The following is a 22239-nucleotide window of genomic DNA, read 5'->3' on the forward strand; positions in this document are numbered from 1 at the left end:
TATATTCGAAGCCTTACCAGCTTACAATCTAATTTTAGACAATTTATGTATTTGTCAAAGAATGGAAACTTGATTAAATGTCAGCTTCTTAATTTTAATTGTTTAATTCAGATACATAAATTTTCCCAACTAGTATAGCTGAGTTCATGTGAGATAGAGACTTTTAAGTAATTAGAATATGTATTCCCAGATCAGAAATACACACTAAATAATAAAATTATGAATTGCCAATGCCACCATATTTATCCAGTTAAAGTCTAACAATATCGACATTCATATTTGGTACTCACAGGATAAAACACACTAACTGTAGTAGTAATAGGGTGTGGAATCGAGCTCAAGAATGGATCTTTATAGCCCCACAATAGTTCTTTCAAAGTTCTCTTTTGAAACATAGAAGAGCTTGATCTTTTGATAAGTAAATTGAGTACTCCTTGAATAAATACATTTGGATAGAGATGGGGTGCAGTCTCCAAAAAAGAAATCACGGTTTAAGACACCAATTGCAGTATGAGATTTTTAACAAATAAATGGAAAATACTAGAGTTAAGCTTAATAAAAGAGTTGTCAACTATATCTTTAAAATGACTGCCAAATCTTGCCGGGACTAAAAGTGTATTGTTTTTGTTTCTTCATCTCTGAATGATTACATTTCTCTGGAGACTTTCAAAGTTAAATCCTACTTTTTAAAATGATACACTTTAAGTGGTCTTCTAATTCAGTTGATTATTACATGATTTTGTCATCTTCCCAAAGGGTCATAATTCAAAATAATGTCATAAGAACACATTTTCATTAAAATGACAAAATAAATGATATCTAATAGTAGTTCGAATCATGAGATTAATTACAGAGGATTCTGAAGTATTTCAAAACCAGTAATTTCGCTGTTTGTCTACTCACTGCTACAGCCAGATTGAGAACAGTGAAAGTGACATTCTCGGTTCCAACTGATAGTGAGGGTTCAAAGATGGTACCATTGAGCTGCAGAAAAGAGACTGTGTGGGTCTCGGTGTCCCACGTTATATTTTCCTTGGCTAGATAACAAACTCTGAAAAACAAAAGTAAATAAAATTCAAAATAATTGTTGCAAGTGAACATTAAATCTCAAATGCCGTTCATTCATGCAACAAAGAATTTTTGAGTGCATAAACTATGTCAGAAATTAGGCTAAACAAGTAGGTTAAAATGATCAGTAGGCCAATGCTAAGCCTCTAGCAAAGTTGAGAAGAGGAATCTTTGACGTGCATAGCAGAGGAGAAGGAATACGTGTTATTATAGTGGGTTACAGAGATTCTGTGGGAAAACACAGAACAGGAACAAAGCCAGGCTTGGGATGGTTGTGGTGGGGATAATGGACAAGATAGGAGACTGGGATTGACACGTATACATTATTGATACTAGGTATAAAATAGACAACTGATAGGAACTTACTGTACAGCACAAGGAACTCTACCTAATGCACTGTGGTAACCTAAATGGGAGGGAAGTCCAAAAGGGAGGGTATCTGTATGTGTATGGCTGATTCATTTTGTTGTGCAGTGGAGGCTAACACAGCATTGTAAAGCAACCATACTCCAATAAAATTTTTTTTAAAAAAGATACAATTCCACATAAGTGGTCTGAATGACAAAGAGGAGTTTAGTTAGGTAAAATAGCGTAGAAAATAGCATGTATTAGGTAAGAAGTAGGAACCAGGTGTAATTTTAGAAATGCAGATGTTTCAATATAGTTGGTTTAAGGAGTAAGGAGACTGGTGGAAATAAAGCGACTGTAACAGGCAACATCTGGAACATAAAAGGGTTGCATCCCATACTTAAATGTTTAGCTTTTATCCTGAGAGTCAGGAGGAGACAGCAGAGAGGTTTAAACAGGGGAACAGTAAGAGCACGTTTTCTTATGTTAGAAAGACTGTTCAAAGTGCACAGACTTTCCTGTTCTGGCTTTTCCATAATTTCCAGTATTTTAATGAGAATTAATGATAGCTAATGGAATACAATTTCCACTTTGGAGATCAGTTCCCCTCCATCCCTGCCCCATACACTATATACTCATTAGTTCTAAGCTCCTGGAAAGTACCAACTACTTTTTAGGAATGAGGTGAAGGGTGATTATTATGGAAAAAAACCTTTTTCAAGTACAAGATATTTACTGAGATGAAATAGGGTATATATTATTCATTGCTCTGTCATATATTTGAACGTCTGCTTTGTGAGGCTACAGTAGATATCTGTTGTTATCTAACTAAGGTAAAGACTGAAAAAATATGAAACTGAAGTGTAAAAATCAAAACAAACCAAAGAAAACCTGACCTGATTTCAATCAGGTATAATAAAAAAGTAAATTCCTATAAGATAGGTATTATGTGTGTTTTGTATCCCCAAGCAGTGTCTGGTATATGGTAAGTACTTGGTAAATATTTTTGAATAAATAAATTAATTAATTGTTCATATTCTTTAAAAAGGGAATTCACAAAAAGATAGAAATATCTTATTTCTAATATAATTTCATCAAAGCTTTATTATTTACTGTTCTTGGAGTACTGTAGACATACAAAGAATATAAAAATCTGAAACAGCAGCCAGGACAGTCTATTAGTAGTCAGTTACTCTTTTCTCTTAGATAATTGTATTTTAAACTTAGATTACATATTATTAACATTTAAAATTAAAATACTTTAATTTTCAGGAAGATTGATGTATATATAGTTGAAATAATAGCAAAAATAATTGTGACCCAAATTCTAGTTTACTTGGTGGTACTTACAATGCTATACCAGTAGATGGCACTCACTAAGGGAAAAATCCTTCAAACTGAGGCCTGTGCTTAGAAGGTACTTTTAAAAAGAGAACATAATCACTCAATTTTTGGTTTAAAAATGAGAATATATACAGCTTTTAGAAAGTGTTGGTTTATAAGGTCAAAGGGAGGAAGTTGCCTCAGATTTAGCCCAATATTGCTTTCTGTGTACTCCTGTCAAAGCAAAGTAACTTGAATTATTATTATTATTATTTTTTATGTTGGATCTGAGAATATTCTGAAGGAGGTACCAGGTCTTCACAGAAATGGTATAGGTTGGAATATATATCATTAAGATCTCAATCCAGGCAATTTTATGCTTTGACCCATGTCACATCTTGTCAAAGTTTCATCAAGTTCACTTTAGCAGCCAAAGGCCAAATAAGCCTGTGGTTCTGTTTGAGGAGAGACATCCTCCTCCACTTCGAACTTCGAACTTCAACTGAGTTCACGGTGTAACTGATGGAGAGGCAGGATCACCTCAACACGTGGAAGACTCTCAAATTATTAACTTTTTCTGAAACGTAAACGGTCGTTTTCCCATTATTTAAGGCATCCAAGCAGACACTAAAGACTCTGTTTTGTTGACATCATGAGACAAGATGACTCATAGTTGATCATAATTTCCTTTAACATTGTCATGTAAATAGGAGTTTATTGTTTATGTACTTTAGCTTCAAATCCAACTTCTCTAACCCTCACTTCATTGCTTTTCCAAGTAAATCAATTATATCTAACCCACCCTGCTTTCATCCCAGATAGAGATAGGTTAAAGCCTCTAAGAATAAAAATTTTATAACCTATCAAGCAAGACTAGGACAGGAGTCAATATTATGTTTATGTTTTCCCATACTCCAATTAATATCCTTAAAAGTAAAAGCATAACCCCTCCAAACAAACAAAAAATTAAACAAAAACTGTGATGAGTTCTCAAATTCTAGAAACTATTCTCTTTTCTTACATGTGGTCAGTTCACAGAGTTGTGATTTTTAAACAGTTATGCTAAGATTCTTATTAGGTCATATGTGAATTCTAGATTTTCATAGGTACACATCGTAGCTACAAGATTTTTTGAATAAGGTATTCATATAGGGTTTTGATAATGACATAGAACTTTAAGACCCTGAAAAAATAAAAATAGTTTTGAAGGTAAGATTTTTTTCTGTAACAATGAAAACCTGTTTGATGAAATGAAAACCAATGAAACTCTATTTTTCTTTTTTTTAAGAAACTTCCATTCTGTTTTCCATAATTGCTGCACCAACTTACATTCCCACCAACAGTGTAGGAGGGTTCTCTTTTCTCCACACCCTCTCAAGCATTTATTAGTTGTAGACTTTTTCATGGTGGTCATTCTGAACTGTGTGAGGTGATCCCTCGCTGCAGTTTTGATTTGCCTTTCTCTAGTAATTAGCGATATTGATTATCTTTTCACGTGCCTGTTGGCCATCTGTATGTCCTCCTTGGAAAAATGTCTGTTTAGATCTTCTGCACATTTTTTGATTGGGTGGTTGTTGTTTTTCTTGTTTGTTTTGTGTGTGGTTTTTTTTTTTTGGATATTGAACTGTGTGAGATGTTTGTATATTTGGAAATTAATCCCTTGTCGGTTGCATTGTTTGCAAATATTTTCTCCCATTCGGTAGGCTGTATTTTTGTTTTCTTTATGGTTTCCTTTGCTGTGCAAATGCTTTTAACTTTAATTAAGTCCCATCTGTTTATTGTTGTTTTTATTTCCATTACTCTAGGAGGTGGATCCAAAAAGGTACTGCTGTGATTTATGTAAAAGAGTGTTCTGCCTATGTTTTCTTCTAGGAGTTTTATTGTATCCAGTCCTACATTTAGGTCTTTAATCCATTTTGAGTTTATTTTTGAGTATGGTGTTAGGGAGTGTTCTAATTTCATTCTTTTACATGTACCTGTCCAGTTTTCCCAGTACCACTTGTTATGGAGAGTGCCTTTTCTTCATTGTATATTCTTGCCTCCTTTTTTTTTTTTTTTTTTTTTTTGCAGTATGTGGGCCTCCCACTGTCGCAACCCCTCCCGCCACGGAGCACAGGCTCTGGACACGCAGGCTCAGTGGCCATGGCTCACGGGCCCAGCCACTCTGTGGCATGTGGGATCCTCCCTGACCAGGGCACAAACCCGTGTGCCCTGCATCGGCAGGCGGACTCTCAACCACTGCACCACCAGGGAAGACCTCTTGCCTCCTTTTTTGTAGATGAATTGAGCATAGGTGGGTGGGTTTATTTCTGAGCTTTCTGTCCTGTTCCATTGATCTAAGTGTCTGTTTTTGTGCCAGTACTGTACTCTTTTGATGACTGTAGCTTTGTAGTATAGTCTGAAGTCAGGGTGCCTGATTCTTCCAGCTCTATTCTTCTTTCTCAAGGTTGCTTTGGCTATTTGGGGTCTTTTGTGTTTCCACAGAAATTAAAAAAATTTTTTTTTTACTATTTCTGTGAAAAATGCCATTGATAATTTGATAGGGATTACACTGAATCTCTAGACTGCCTTGGGTAGTTTGGTCTTTTTAACAATATTAATTCTTCCAATCCAAGAACAAGGTATGTCTTTCCAACTGTTTGTTTCATCTTCAGTTTCTTTCATCAGAGTCTTATAGTTTTCCAAGTACAGGTCTTTTGCCTTCTTAACTAGGTTTATTCATAGGTGTTTATTCTTTCTGATGTATGGCAAACAAGATTATTTTCTTTATTTTTCTATATGTTATTTTGTTGTTAGTGTATAGAAATGCAACAAATTTCTGTATATTAATTTTGTAACTGTAACTTTACCAAATTAATTGATGCAGATGACAGGATATTATTCATAGAAAATCCTAAGGATGTCACCAGAAAACTACTAGACCTTGGCACTGTATATTCATGAACAGATTAAATGTATTACCGTGATTTTTCTTAAAAGATCAGGAAATAGTGAGAAGCAAGCAGAATAGCAACAGCAACAGTACTTTTGAAAAATGCACTTGGTATTTGTAAGTAATTCTTCTTAAGCAAAAGAAACCCATGGTCATAAAAGTTTGGGAAACACTGAACAGTAAATTTTTCTTTTTGGAGATTTATAGCACATTAGGAGCTTGAAAAACATTCCAAGAAGAAATCAGTTTAAAGTCATTAAACCCAAGTTTACCAAGCTGTTTATCATAGAGCTAAAAAGTGTAAAGAAAAATTAACATATCACACACTTCTGGGCCTGGTGTACAAATGAAAGAAATAGTAGTTGTTGGGCTTATTGTTTTCCTACATGTCTTGCTGAGTGTGCCAAGAAAGACAGGCCCTAACTGCTCATTATGTGGGCCTTTTCTTGGGTTTATGTTTTCAGTGGTGAACCTGGAGGTATAATATAATGCCTCACTCCTGCCCCCAAACCATAAGAGGACTTGCTTACTGCTTGCTGTGAAAGTGGTTGATCCCTGAGACTCAGTCTTCCTGAGCTGCAGTACAATCCCACTATGTGCACAATAACCATTTGACCTTGTTACACCTCCCATATGAGACTTGAGGTCCAAGGGAAGCGAAAGCAAATAGGCTGATACTCAAGCTTTTTACTGAGCTATAAGAGAATTTTTGTCTCTCTCCCAGGAGTGTCATGTCTCTTCTGCCAATATCCATGTACATTTTAAGGTAGCTTACCAGCTTGTAACTAGGGTAAATTCAAATCCAGGATATAATAGTATAATGTAGTAATAATAAACTTTCAGCTTTTTCCATAAGTTGATTAATTTGAGTAATTTTTCCAGGGTTACTAATTTTGACAGAGGAGAAATATGAGTTATTAGACAATCAACTCACAGATGCTATGATCTACCACGGTTACAAGGTCTTAATTAGCATTTGAGTGCTTACTCTTTCATTTACTGTGGAAAGCACTTGACATGAATTAACTTGTTTAGTCCTCAAAGCCACTCCATGATTTAGGTACCAGTATCTTCATTTTACAGATAAGGGCACTAAGACATAGAGAGGTTAATTAATATTCCTAAGGTCAAACAGTAAGCAGTGGGCTTGGAATTCAAACCCCAGACACCAGAACCAAATTTCTATCCATCACATTTAGAGAAAGGAGATTTGGAGTTTTAAATTTATTCACAATAGAAACAAGAAAAAAAATAATAAAAGACTTAATTGAAGAACGATTTTTTGAAATATTAAAAACCTGAATTTGCAAATGTCTACCCATAAAAAGAAAAGCAGATCAAAATTTTATTGTCAAACAAGTATAAAGAATATCTGAGGACTTCCCTGGTGGCGCAGTGGTTGAGAGTCTGCTTGCCGATGCGGGGGACACAGGTTCGTGCCCCGGTCCGGGAGGATCCCACATGCCGCGGAGCAGCTGGGCCCGTGAGCCATGACCGCTGAGCCTGCGTGTCCGGAGCCTGTGCTCCACAACGGGAGAGGCCACAACAGTAAGAGGCCCGCGTACCAAAAAAAAAAAAAAAAAAAAAAGAATATCTGAGAAGAGAGCAAATGAGTTTTGAACTAGGAGGGCCCCACCAATTCAAGATATGGTTAACACTCCTTATTTAATCATTCAGATCGTATCACGCAGAGCAGCCCCGTTCAGATGGTAACACTGGTCCCTAATCCTGAAAGTCAAGTGTCCCTTTGTTGGTGTGGCAAAGCAATTCAGTCAGTTGAAAAGTATCTATTTCATGTAGCCCCAATTCTTCATGACATATACTTTACATAGCTATGATAGGTTAGGACAACTGTAGTGTTATAGAAAACTTTCAGGCTAATCAAGCCACGCAAAATGATTATTCACGATATGAAGATCTACAAATTTTAAGCACCTTCTGGTATAGGGATCAACAAACTGTGGCAGGTGGGCCAATTCTAGTCCACCCTCTGTTTTATAAATAGATGTTTCTTGGAACACAGTCACACCCATTTGTTTGGTTTTGTCTATGACTGCTTTGTGCTGCAGTGACAGAGATGAGTAGGGCAACTGCCACTGAGACCATATGACCTGCAAAGCCTGCAATATTTCCTATCGGGTCCTTTACAGAAAAAGTTTGCTGATTCCTGTTTTAATACCTTATGCGCATTTTCATCGATAATAAATATTTTATTCAGTGTGTATATAAAAGTGGGTCAAACATGGAGCTTTAATGTTTAGAAATGAACCCTACTATCAGTATACGCTGAATTTCAATAGTTTCTGTTTGTAAATATTTCTACAATGTGACAGTGAATTAAACTAGTTGACCACAAATTTTTATTCCATTTAATGATGTTAATGGTTAAAGCCACACACCATCTTGCCCATTTCATAGTTACCTTTAGCGGTTTTTCCTTCCCCAAGGGATCCATGAAATTTCTCACTTAACATTTCCCATGATAGACCTTGCTAACTGTTCACAGCCTTTGATCTGCATAGATCTTGGAGACTCTGTCTTTCTCAACAAGTTTAAATCATTCTCATCCAAATGATTTCAGAAAATTACTATCAAATGGTTGTTGAAAGAAATTATTTGCCATCTGGGCCTTATACTGAATATACTGTTTGTAACTTTTTGTTTACTTAACAAGTCTGCTGAATATTTTCTTCATATTTTGCATGATAAATTATTCCATTGATAAATAAGTAGAAACTTGTTTCTGATCCTGAAATAGGAAATACAGAGCTGTGTAGGAAATCACCTTGATGCAACAGTGTCTTCCAGGTACACTTCCAATCACTATCCCAGTGGTCTTAGAACAAAAAAATCTCAGAGCTTTAGATGATTAAATACCAGAATTTTAAACTGAAATTTAAAATACACAGTGATAAGTTAGGTGAGAAATGTGGGGTAGGTTTACAAATTTAGGACAGGGTGCAAGCAGGGTGAAAGCCCTATTATACCTTAATCCTGAAGTACATGATTCAGGAACAAGGGAGCCAAAAATACAGAAGGTGCTTGGTGTCAAAATCTACTCTCGTTGTATTGGAGAGACACAGGGGCAAGTATCACCAGAGCTGTAGACAACCAGTGACTTGATAGAGAGCATGGATTTTGTTTTTGTTTTTTCTGTGTGATACTGATGGCACAAATGTGGTACTTCTATACCTCCTATAAATGTAACACCTTGCACATACTGCCTCATGTATACTTGATATTTCCATCCCTTCCTATTTTTGACAAATGCTCTACTTTAATTAGTCACATTAGCTTCTACACTTAGTTTCATCTGTCCTTGTTATTTGTTCTCTGATTAGCAGCGCTAAATACACTTTTTTTGTAAATGGTATAATTGACACACAGTTGTCTCTCCATATCCATGGGTTCCCCATCCACAGATTCAACCAAACTCGGAGTTCAGTCTGTGGTTGGTTGAATCTGAAGATACGAACGGTAGACATGGAAGACCAATGGCCCTATGCCAGTTTATATAATGGACTTGAGCATCTCTGGGGAATTGGTATCCATGGAGGTCCTGGACCAATCCCCTGCAGATACTTAGGGATGACATTATAACATTACCTTAGTTTCAGGTGTACAACATCAAGATTTGATATTATTATACACTGTGAAATGATCACCACAATAAGTCTAGTTAACAGCTATCACCGTAAATAGTTATAATTCTTTATTCTTGTGATAAACACTTTTAAGATTTACTATCTTAGCAGCTTTCTAATGTGCAATACAGTATTATTTACTAGAATCATCATGTACAATACATCCCAGGACTTATTTACTTTATTAATAGAAGTTTGTACCTTCTGACACACTTTACTGATTTCATCTACTCCCACCCCTTGCCTCTGGAAACCACCAGTCTGTTTTCTAGATTTATGAGCTTTTTTTTTTCTTTTGGATTCTGCATGTAAATGAGATCATCCTCTGTTTGTCTTCATCTGTTTGACTTATTTCACTTAACATAATGCACTTAAGGTCCATCCATGGTATCACAAATGGAAAGATTTCACTTTTTATGGCTGAATAATAGTCCATTCTGTATATAGATAGATAGATGATAGATAGATACATATATCTATCTATATGTATATTTCTATCATAATTTCTTTTTGTATTCATTCACTAATGAACACTTAGGCTGTTTCCTGATCTTGGCTATTGTCATTAATACTGCAACAATATGGGAAATTTATATATCTTTCAAAATTAGTGTTTTTGTTTTCTTCAGATAAATATCCAGAAGTTGAATTGCTGGATCTTATGGCATTTTTATTTTTAATTTTTGGAAAAACCTCCAACAGTTTTTCCATAGTGGGTGCTTCAATTTACATTTCCAACAGTGCACAATGGTTTCCTTTTCTTCATATCCTTGCCAAAAGTTGTTATTTCTTGTCTTTTTGATGACAGCCATTCTAATAGGTATGTGGGGAGATGTCATTGTGGTTTTGATTTGCATTTCTCTGATGATCAGTGATGTTGAGCATCTTTGCATGTACCTGTTAGGCCATTTGTATCTCTTTTGAAAAATGTCTTTTCAGATCTTCTGCCACTTTTTTAACAAGATTGGTTTTTGTTTTTGTTTTTTGTTTTTTGCTATTCAGTGTTACGAGTTCTTTATTCTTTATGTATTTTGCATATTAACCCCTTATCACACATATGATTTGCAAATATTTTCTTTTATTCCATAATTTGCCCTTTTATTTTATTGGTTTCCTTTGCTCTGCAGGAACTTTTGAGTTTGATGTAGTTCTATTCTTTTGTTTTTGCTTTTGTTGTAAAATTCAAAAAATTATCACCAAGATTGACGTCAAAGAGTGTACTGCATATGTTTTCTTCCAAGAATTTTATGGTTTAAGGCCTAATATTCAAGTCTTTAATGCATGTTGCATAAATTTTTGTGTATGGTGTAAGACAGTGTTCTAGTTTCATTCATTTGCATGTGGCTGTCCAGTTTTTACAGCAACATTTGTTGAAGAGACTATTCTTTCCCAGTTGTATATTCTGAGCTACTTTGTTGTAAATTAATTGATCATATATGCATAGGTTTATTGCTGTACTCTCTACTCTACTCTGTTCCATTAATAATGTGTCTGTTTTTATGCTAATGATATACTGTTTTGCTTACTATAACTTTGTGGTATAGTTTGAAATCAGGGTGTATGGTGCCTCCAGCCTTGTTCTTCTTTCTCAAAATTGCTTTGGCTATTCGGGGTCTTTTATGGTTCAGTAGACATTTTAGGATGATTTGCTCTATTTCTGTGAAAAATGCCATTGGAATTTTGTTAGGGATTGCATTGAATGTATAATTTGCTGAGTAGTATGAGCAGTTTAACAATATTAATTATTCCAGTTAATGAGCCTGGAAGATCTTTCTTTGTGACTTCTTCAATTTATTTCGTCAGTGTGTCATATTTTTCAATGTACAGGTCTCTCACCTCCTTGCTTAAATTATCCCTATGTAGGAATTGAAGCAATATGAAGCAATTGCAAATGGGATTGTTTTCTTAATTTCTCTCTCTGAGAGTTTGTTATTAGTGTATAGAAATGAACAGTTTTGATATTGATTTTGTATCATGCAACTTCACTGAATTTGTTTACTAGTTCTAACAGATTTTTGTAAGGTCTTTAGGACTTGATATTATGTAATATCAAGTCATCTGCAAACAGTGACAGTTTTACTTCTTCCTTTCCAACTTAGGTATTTTTCATTTCTTTTTCTTTCTGATTGCTATGGATAGGACTTCCAATACTATGTTGAATAACATTTGTGTGAGTGGGCACTCTTGTTGTGTTACTGATCTTAGAGGAAAGTCTTTCAGCTTTTCACCATGTGGCATGATGTTAGCTGTGTGTTTGTCATAAATGGCCTTTATTATGTTGGAGGTGTATTTACTCTAACTTTGTTAAGGGTTTTTATCATAAATAAATGTTGAATTTTGTCAAATGCTTTTTCTCTATCTATTGAGATAATCATGATTTTTTATCTTTCATTTTGTTAATGTGGTATATTACGTGGATTGATTTGCACATGTTGAACCATCCTTGTGTCCTTGGAATATATTCCACTTGATCATGGTGCATAATTCTTTCAGTGTGTTGTTGAATTTGATTGTTAATATCTTGTTGAGGATTTTTGCATCCATATTCACCAGAGATATTGGCCTGTAATTTTCTTTTCTTGTGGCTTCCTTGTCTAGTGTTGGTATGATGGTTTTGCTGGCCTTGTAATATGAGTTTGGAGTGTTTCCTCCTCTTCTGTTTTTTAAAGGAGTTTGAGAAGGATTGGTATCAATTCTTGTTTGAATGCTTGGTAGAAATCACTGATGAAGTTGTCAGGTCCTCAACTTCTGTTTAGTGGGAGGTTTTAGATTACTGATTTCATAGCTCTTAGTTTTACTGATTTTTTCTACTGTCTTTTGGTCTCCATTTATTTCTGCTCTGTTTATATTTCCTTCCATCTGCTAACTTTGAACCTCATTTTTTTTTCCCCTTTTCTAGTTCCTTTAAGTGTGAAGGTAGCTTGTTTGAGATTTTTCTTATTTCTTGAAGTAGGCATTTATCATTATATACTCCCTCTTAAAACTGCTTTTGCTGCATCCAATAAGTTCTGGTATTTTGTATTTCCATTCTCATTTGTCTCAAGACGTCTTTTGATTTCTCTTTTGTTTTACTTTCTGACCCATTGCTTGTTCAGTAACACAGTAGCCTGTTGGGGAATTGGCACATATTTGTGAATTTTCCAGTTTTCTTCTTGAAATTGATTTCTAATTTCATACCATTGTTGTAAAAGATGCTTGATATGATTTTAGTCTTCATAAAATTATTAAAATTTGTTTTGTGGTTTACCATATGATCTATTCTCGAGATCATGTGCACTTGAGAAGAATGTGAATTCTGTTGCTTTGGGATGGAATGTTCTATATATACCTGTTAAGTATATACCTAAGTTAGGCAGTATACTGGCCTAACTTATTACAGGTTTTTGTTTTGTGGTTCCCATGAGTCTTACATACAACAGCATTATAACATACCTATAAAGTTTCACATATAACAACATATTTATAACAATCTATTTTAAGGTGATAACTGCTTAAGTTTGAACACATTTTAAAACTACATTTTTACTCTCCCCATGGGCTTTATGCTTTTGAGGTCAGATTTACGTCTTTATCTTGTATATCCCTTAAGTAATTATTGTAGCTAGTTATTTTTACTACTTTTGACTTTCAACCTTTATACTACCTTTAGTAAATATTTACCTTTACCAGTGGGGTTCATATTTTCATAAGTTTTTTTGTTACTAGTTAGCACCCTTTTTTCATTTAAAAAATTTCTTTAACATTTCTTGTAAGACTGGTTTAGTGATAATTTATTCTTTTAGCTTTTTTTTTTCAGTCTATTTTCTTTATTTTTTTCTGGTTTTATTTTTATTTGTTCTTATTTTTTATTCTTTTATTGAAGTATAGTTGATTTACCAATGTTTCACATTACATCAAAGTGATTCAGTTATACACAAACACACACACACATACATATATATATATATATATAAATTCTTTTCAGATTCTTTTTCATTTTAGGTTATTACAAGATATTGAATATAGTTGCTTGTGCTATACAGTAGGTCCTTGTCTTTTAAACTATTTTATATATAGTATTGTGTATCTGTTAATCCCAAATTCCCAGTTTATTCCTCCCCACCCTTTTCCACTTTGGTAATTATAAGTTTGTTTTCTATGTCTGTGAGTCTATTTCTGTTTTGTAAATAAGTTTATTTGTATCATTTCTTTGATTCCACATGTAGTATCTTATGATATTTGTCTTTCTCTGTCTAATTTACTTCCCTTAGTATGATAATCTCTAGGTCCATCCAAGTTGCTGCAGATGGCATTATTTCATTCTTTTTTATGGCTGAATAATATTTCATTGTGTGTGTGTGTGTGTGTGTGTGTATCTTCTTTATCCATTCATCTGTCAATGGACATTTAGGTGGCTTCTATGTCTTAGCTATTATAAATAGTGCTGCCATGAACATTGGGCTCCACATATTGTTTCTGATTAGAGTTTTTCTTTTCCAGATATATGTTCAGGAGTGGGATTGCTGGATCATATGGTAATTCTATTTTTAGTTTTCTGAGGAACCTCCATACTGTTTTCCACAGTAGCTGCACCAACTTACATGCTGACCAACAGTGTAGGAGGGTTCCCTTTTCTCCACACTCTTTCCAGCATTTGTTATTTGTAGACTTTTTAATGATGTCCATTCTGACTGGTGTGAGATGGTACCTCATTATAATTTTGATTTGCATTTATCTAATAATTAATGATGTTGAACATCTTTTCATCTGGTTGTTGGCCATTTGAATGTCATCTTTGGTGAAATGTCTGTATAGGTCTTCTGTGCATTTTTTGATTGTTTTTTTTTTGATATTGAACTGCATAAGTTGTTTATATTTTGGAATTTAAGCCCTTGTCAGTCATATCGTTTGCAAATATTTTCTCCTAGTCCGTGGTTTGTCTTTTCCTTTTGTTTATGGCTTCCTTTGCTATGCAAATGCTTTTAAGTTTAATTGGGTCCCAGTTTTTTTACTTTTGTTTTTGTTTCCATTACTCTAGGAGATGGATCCAAAAACAATTGCTGTGATTTATGTCGAAGTTTGATCTGCCTATGTTTTCCTTGAGGAGCTTTATAGATTCTGATGTAACACTTAGGTCTTTAATCCATTTTGAATTTATTTTTGTATATGATATTAGAGAATGATCTAATTTCATTCTTTTATATGTAACTGTCCAGTTTTCTAAGCACTATATGTTGAAAAGACTGTCTTTTCTCCATTGTATATTCTTGCCTCCTTTTTTTTGTAGAGTAATTGACCATAACTGCGTGGATTTATATCTGTGCTCTCTATCCTGCTTCACTGATCTATGTGTCTGTTTTGGTGCCAGTACAATACTGTTTTGATGACTGTAGCTTTGTAGTATAGTGTGAAGTCAGGGAGCATGGTTTCTCCAGCTCAGTTCTTCTTTCTCAAGATTATTTTAGCTATTCGGGGTCTTTTGTGTTTCCATGCAAATTTCAAAATCTTTTGTTCCAGTTGTGTGAAAAATGCTATAGGTAATTTGATAGAGATTGCACTGAATCTTAGATTGTTTTGGGTACTATGGTCATTTTAAGAGTGTTGGTTCTTCCAATCTAGGAACATGGTATATCTTTCCATCTGTTTGTGTGGTATTCAGTTTCTTTCATTGGTGTCTTATATTTTCCAAGCATAGGCCTTTGGCCTCCTTCGCTAGGTTTATTCCTAGGTATTTTATTCTTTATGATGTGATAGTAAATGGGATTGTTTTCTTAATTTCTCTTTCTGCTATTTCATTGTTAGTGTATAGAAATGCAGCAGACTTCTGTATATTAATTTTGTATCCTGCAGCTTTACTGAATTCATTGATGTGCTCTAGTAGTTTTCTGGAGGCAGCTTTAGGATTTTCTAAGTAGAGTATTATATCATCTGCAAATTACTCCTTTAGGTTTTTCTTGTCTGTGAACTTTTTATCTCTTTCACCTCTGAATGATAACTTTTTCAGGTAGAATATTCTTGGTTGGAAATTTTTTTCTTTCAGTGCTTTGAATATATCATGGTTATCCCTTCAGGCCTGCAAAGTTTCTGCTGAAAATTCTGCTGATGGTCTTATGGGGGTTCTGTTGTATGGGACAAGGTGTTTCTCTCTTTCTGCTTTTAAGATTCTCTCCTTGTCTTTTACTTTTAATATTTTAATTAAAATGTGCCTTGATCATCATCTCTTTGGATTCATCTTATTTGGATCTCTCTGTGTACCTGGATTTGGATGTCTGTGTCCTTCCCAAACTTAGGCAAGTTTTCAGTCATTATTTCTTCAAATAAGGTATGTGCTCCTTTCTTTCTCTCTTCTCCTTTTGGGACTACTGTAATGCAAATGTTAGTCTAGTTCATGTTGTCCTATAAGTTCCTGTAACTGTCTTCAGTTTTTTTTTTTTCATTCTTTTTTCTTTTTGGTATTCTGATGGGTGAGTTCCACTGCCCTGTCTTTGAGTTCACAGATCCTTTCTTCTGCTTCATCTATTTTGATGTTAAATTTTTCTTAGTGTATTTTTAGTTTAATTATTGTATTCTTCAGCTCTGTGACTTTTATTTTGTACTTTCTTACATGTTCTATCTCTGTCTTGAAGTTCTCATTGTGTTCTCCTGAGTTAAAGAAACATCTTTATGACCATTACTTTGAACTCTTTATCAGGTAAATTACTTTCTCTATTTCATTAAGATTTTTTCTGAGGTTCTATCTTGTTCTTCTTGGGGGAACATATCCCTTTATTTTGCTTTTTGCTCTGTGTTGTTTTCTGTGCATGAGATGTAACAGCCCTCCTTCTCAGTCTTAAAGGAGTGGTCTTGTGTAGGAAATGAACCATATCATTCATCTGTGCCTTAGTTCTTGGTTTTCTCTCACACCTTTGTGATTGTTCAAACAGCCTATTTTATTTTTTAATAGCTCAAAGTAGTTGCACGTGTGCAAGACCTGTCAGCATCCCAAATGGGAGGAGCTTACCAAGGACTTAGATTGAGGCTGATTGGAAGCTCTTAAATTATGCTACAGCTCTTAAATTATACTGTCTGGTGGGATCATAGTTTTATGCCATTTTGACCTCCAAAACCAAGTGTTCTGGAGATGTGCCCTGAATGGAAGTTGCAAAAATCAGGGCTCCAGACAAGTAAAATAGTTCTTTTCTGGAAGTTACCAGTGAGCTATAGTGAGGAAAAGGGAGAAAACTGAGCTGGTGTTCACCAGCCTGTGTTCCCTGAGAGTATCTCCATAGGACACTAGATATATGCCAATCCTGAAGTCTGCCCCTCGGGTCAAAGATCCAGGGCAAGCAAATATGCCTCTATCACAGAAAGAATGGGAGTGTTTCAGTCTCTTGTTTGTGCAGTGTCCTCGGCATGGTAGTCTGCCAAGAACTGTCAGTATGATTGTTAGAGTCCCATGAGGCTCAGGAACACAAGGCCCTCTGGTCTCTAGAGCCAGGTGAGGGGTATCCCCTGGGAATCATCCTCTAAACCCAGGGCATCAGGTATAAAAACTGAATTATTAAATTAATGTAAAACTCCATTATGGGAGATACTGGTTTTCCTTAGCACTGCAGAGGGAGAGTGTGAAATCAGCATCTTCTGGCTGGAGTGGGGCAGAGGGGGTGCATAAACATGGTGCTCATGGAGGGAGGGGGAGGTGGCACCCACCTGCTGGAACAGGGCGGAGGAAGAGTGTGAAGATGGTGTCACCAGCCTCTGTCCCACAAAAGTATCCCAGCAGGCGCCTATATGTGTATTAAATGAGATGCCTGCACCTCAGTCTGACATTTTAAAGTTAGCAAATGAGCCTCTTTCATATACAGTCTGGGTGCCTCTTGTACTGCTGCTTCTGTACCTAGCCCTGGGGGAGGTGAGCCTGAGCATGTGAGCCCTTTAACAGAGTCATTTCTCAGTTTTTCTGTGCCCTTGTGGGTCTCATGGAATTGCTCAGCTAGTTTTTAGTTTATTCAGAGAAAATTGTTCCTTATGCTGCTGTAGATTTGAAGTGTGTGTGGGAGAAGGTGAGTTCAGGATCTTCCTATGTTGCCATCTTCAACTGGAACCAGAGGTAAATATTCATTAATAACACAGCAAATATAAATAATACAGAAAAATAACACATTTCAGCAAGAAATTATTTGTAGAAGAAATTTCTGAATCCTAGTGACTCAACTGCCCACTCAGTTGGTTACTCCACTGATACCCCTCCTTATACTTCTAGAAACATGCTACATGTGTGCTGGTGGCAGGCTGGGGTGGGAAGGGAATGGGTATGGGCAAAAGGAGGTGGCTGACTATCAATACAGATAATTCTCACAATCTTATAGGACCTTTAATTTTAAATGATTATTCAGATATCTATGGAAAAATGTGCAACATTAACATATGTTAATATTTCAAAAAAGTTTCAGAAGAGGGAAAATTTTTAGAATCCTGCTCCCTGGTCTCTCAAAATCTGAAGATATTTAATACCTTCTCACAATCCAGATTTCTATTTTAAGATGGTTCCTCAGAAGTCTCCAATAACTAAATTCTCCTCTTTAATATTTAGGAGGTGGAGTTTATAAAACTACCCACCACTTATTTCCTATCCTTTCATGTAGACCCATCTTTTCATAATGACCATAGTCCTCAACTATGTAGACTGAGAGTAGGATTAGAGAAGAACAGTAGCTGTCAACTTGGCTCTTTGAGCCTAGCGAGTTCCAAGCTCAGTTCTGTCCTCCACACTGGCCTTACTTATTCTTCTGTAACTGCATAGACCCTCATTCTCCTCTAGAAATAAGCCCTCATCTTTGTATGCTTCTTCATTGCCCCTGCTCCATATCCCTCTCCAGACATCCTCCAAGTAAACAATCTAACCCATTATTTTGCCCAGAGTAAAGCTCTGTAGCTCTGCAGCTACAGAGCTTTACTCTGGGCAAAATAATGGGCTGGATTTATATTCGTGTAATATATAAGACTCCTTGATGCTGAAGAGTCCCTTTATTCCAGTGGATAATTTCTATCTCAGATAAATTCTGAGGAATATCTCCAGTGTTAATGTCTCTTACTTGCCCCTGACATATCTGCTAATTTACATGCAGTAAATATGAATATTTGTCATGAATATTGTCAAGCAGATCAAAGAACACATTCTAGAAAATTTAGAGTATAAAGTTAGTACTACCTCACCCTCTACTCAGCCATATACATAGTTCTATTACCATCTGAAAATACCGTTTACAAGCTCAACAGTCAAATGACAAAACTTAGTAGAATATTTATAGCAAACTTTAAAGTCTGATGGATTTCTTCTCATCTCAGTATGCTTATATAGCTTTGCTCACTTAAGTTGTTCTGCTGATATATCAAACTATTACCAGGAACAGGTCAAATAAAACTGTTACACAGTGGTCCAATTTCAGTATGACTTAAATCACGGCTTTTTCAATTTTTTGTGTATATAAATCACTTGGGGATCCTATTAAACAACAGATTCTGATTCAGTAGATCTGGGTTAGCATCTGAGACTCTGCATTTTTAACAAGTTCACAGGTTATGCTGAGGCACCTGACTCAGATTTCACACAATTAAAGAAACAAAACTTTAAAACATTTATGTTTTCCTAGGTATGTCACAGTTCTCCTTCATGAGTCTGTAGAATGGAATGCTTCTGAAGTATGTACACATATGCTTACTAGCATCTGAGAACAGTTGGGAAAAGAAAATAGGAGTTAATATGTCAATAACTCATAGACAAAAACAGCTAATATACAATTATAGTAGCAATATCAAACAATATTGAAGTCGAGCACATTCAAAAATTATAAATGAAAAGCAAATCATTTTTCTAATAAAGTTTTTATTTTCACAAATATTTAAAAATGTAGCTTCCTTTGAGCCAGGAAAGGAAAAAACAGAGTATGCCCATATGTATTTGATACAGATATTCAACACTGACTCATTCTTAGTTCATTAACTCAGCTCACTGCAAATAACTCAGAAAAAACAACCATAGGTAATTCTGTTAGTGTATGCAGAAAAGGGTAATGGACAGTGATCATTTAAGTGGAGTGGTTCTTTAGAGTTGTAGACGGGCCAGAAGAGGCAGACAAAGAGAGAGCAGCCACAATGTCTCTAATACATTGAACTTCAACCGGAAACACTGAACTGACAGGTGGAACACAGCTGCAACAAACTCGAGCTCCAAAGATAATTAATGTGTAGCTCAGACATTGAAAATGGGTTAACATTGACAGATTAGTTCACATGTAAAAATCCAAATACAAATATCCAGCACTTTCACAAGAACAAATTTTCAGGGATAACCAGTTTGCCTTATTAGTACATTTTTTTCCTGAAATGATACCCCATTTACTTCTCTTTTTCTGAGAACTGAAAGCTGTATAGCTCTTTTCATGTACTTGTCAGCAACAGTAAGCCTTCACCCGTTTTAAGATGCTATAGATTCTCTAACTTATGTTAACTCTTTTGCATATGCTATACATTTTCAAACTTAAGTTTTGAACAACTATAGTTTTGTGGTGATTAAACATACCTTGGAATGAAAATGTGCCACTTTACAAAATGGTGCAGGTTTTCTATGGAATAAAACATACAAATTCATTCATGTGTACAATGACACTTTCTCTAAGTCAAACAAGTCACGTTTAACACATTCCCAAAAGTGCCCACTCCCAACTCAGCATACGCACATGCACACGGAAACACACACATATCCAAATCCATTTTTTATATGAAAAATCTATCTCCCATTTATTAAAGGAAGTATTATTTTTTTCTACTGGGTATTTTTAATATATTTCACTTATCTTTGAGTATGAATTGTCTTTCCTCTTATACATAATATATAGAATTTAGAGAAAACATGGTGAGGAATGGTAAAGATTAGAATATTCATGTATTTAGTTATAGACACATAAGTCAAAGCCCTTTTCCTGATATCTATATACTATGAGATGCATTTTTGTATGAAGATTTAAAAATGAATAATTGATTGGTTATGCAGTTCTACCATGAAGTGGATATGTAATTTCTCAACCAATTCTTTTGAACAGTTTCTACTTTATATCATTCAGCCCTACTTAGTTTAAGATTTAAAGAAGTATCCTTTATATTCCTCCTAGATCAACATGTCCACAAATATCCTAATATGGCGAAAGTAGACTCAAGTATCAGAAGAGGATATTTAGGATCTCATATGTCCATATCTTAGGGGGATACTTTTTTTCTGTTCCCAAAAAATGAGAGGACATTATTACATCAGTATGTTTTGAGTATCTTTAAGATTTTCCAACAATCCTTCCAAACTGGTGGTATCTCACTTTGGGGTTTTCAGTATTTACCCTGACAGCTAACATGAGGAGATTAATTATTCTTGATTTTAGTATCTCAACAAACCAGTTACTAATAATTTATCCTAGAAACCTCTGTGTGTAAAACACAGGCAGAATGTGATCCATCTTCTCTTTCTATGGGGGGCCTTTTTAGGGGGCCTAGTGCTCTCTGCCATAAGTGAAACCCTGCTAAAGAAAGCAGGGTTACCTAACAATATGTCTTCTAATAAAAAGGAGAGGAAATATCCTTCATAGTCTAGAATTTAAATACTGCAACACTAAAGCATGACAAGTATCTTTTTATTTCCTTTTCCCCCAACTGGCTCAAAAAAATTAATGAAGGAAAAAGTGGTCAAGATTGAATTTAGAAATGTTTTAGAAGGAAATATAGATGCATAAAGAAATAAAAATTCAGATAGACTACATCATTCAGAAAACTAGAGTAAATGTTTTGTGGCACAACAGGAACTGGACAAAAGCACAGGAATTTAAGGAGCAACATTTTTTAATGTTTGAAACCAGTCTTTCTGAGACGACTATGAAAGCAAGAATTATTACAACAAATAAGTATGAATGGACATTCTACTCTTTGTAATCTCCCATATAATAATTTCTGTATTATCATTTACATCTCTTAATACTAGCACAGCATTCTGAAGTTGCCAAGCATAAGTTGTATGCAACTGAGTGAAAAGATCAAAATCTACTCAGATTTCCAGAAGAGCTGCAGAATGTGGAAAATGACAAAGTTCCCAAACATGTTCATTTGCATTATCACTGACAAAAATATGAGCCATATTGTTATAAAGAGCATGGTGATAAGGCTTGCTTATGCTGTGTGAAGGATTTAATAGAGAAAGAAAATTAAGTAATGTTTAATAAATGGTTCATAGGCCAGTCCTTTAGTTTCCATTCTTAAACGTCTTTCGGAATAGTTGATACTCATGAAATGCAATGTCCTGACAGTCCTGGGGTCTGTGTATTGCAGGGATACTGATGAGGGTAGTGATGTTTTCCCTTTGATGAAGAAGACAAGAGTTCAGGGTCCAGGATTTGTTTAGAACATCCACCCATCTGCTGAATTTAGCAAACTGGAACCAATCAGTGAATCAGTACCAAATAAAAATAACTGGACCATGCTGAAGCCACATCTGTAGAAACTGAAATCCATTCCATTGTGAACATGTTGAATTTTAAAAGGTGCTGTTTTTTTCCAAAGTATGGATTTTAATGACATCTTAATAATCCTTTAGAAATGTGCTGTTGCTCGGTACAGAAAAAAAAAGTGCCACCAGTTCTTCAACTATAAGATAAAATGTGTTTTGCAAACATAAAGCATATTAAATCTTCATTTTGTAGGTCGATATGAAGAAAGGTCCTCATGTAGCTGGTGCATAAATGTAAAGACTCATTTCCTTCCTGGAAAGCAGAAGAAAGGTAAGTACTTATCAGAAAGTCGTGGAAAACTAAAACAGGTAATATTCAAATTCTAAATACTGAAGGTGTCATGTTTTCTAGTAATTAGCCCAATTTCTCAAGCTGCAGAGAAAAATTCTCTGATGAACTTCATGGGTAAGGCAGTTAT

At 35.1% G+C, this 22239-nt stretch overlaps 1 protein-coding gene across 1 annotated transcript in view; it reads right to left on the reverse strand.

The window, feature by feature from the left end:
* LOC132496453 (platelet glycoprotein 4-like) overlaps nucleotides 1–15600 on the reverse strand; it is a 32534-nt gene extending 16934 nt beyond the window's left edge. The window contains 4 exon segments of the mRNA XM_060108837.1: nucleotides 287–470; nucleotides 904–1058; nucleotides 10653–10722; nucleotides 15550–15600. Of these exon segments, the coding sequence (XP_059964820.1) occupies nucleotides 287–470; nucleotides 904–1058; nucleotides 10653–10722; nucleotides 15550–15600 (460 nt within the window).
* Nucleotides 15601–22239: the final 6639 nt, after the last annotated feature.

The sequence above is a fragment of the Mesoplodon densirostris genome, chromosome 9 (assembly GCF_025265405.1).
Source record: "Mesoplodon densirostris isolate mMesDen1 chromosome 9, mMesDen1 primary haplotype, whole genome shotgun sequence".
In the NCBI taxonomy this organism is placed as follows: Eukaryota; Metazoa; Chordata; class Mammalia; order Artiodactyla; family Ziphiidae; genus Mesoplodon; species Mesoplodon densirostris.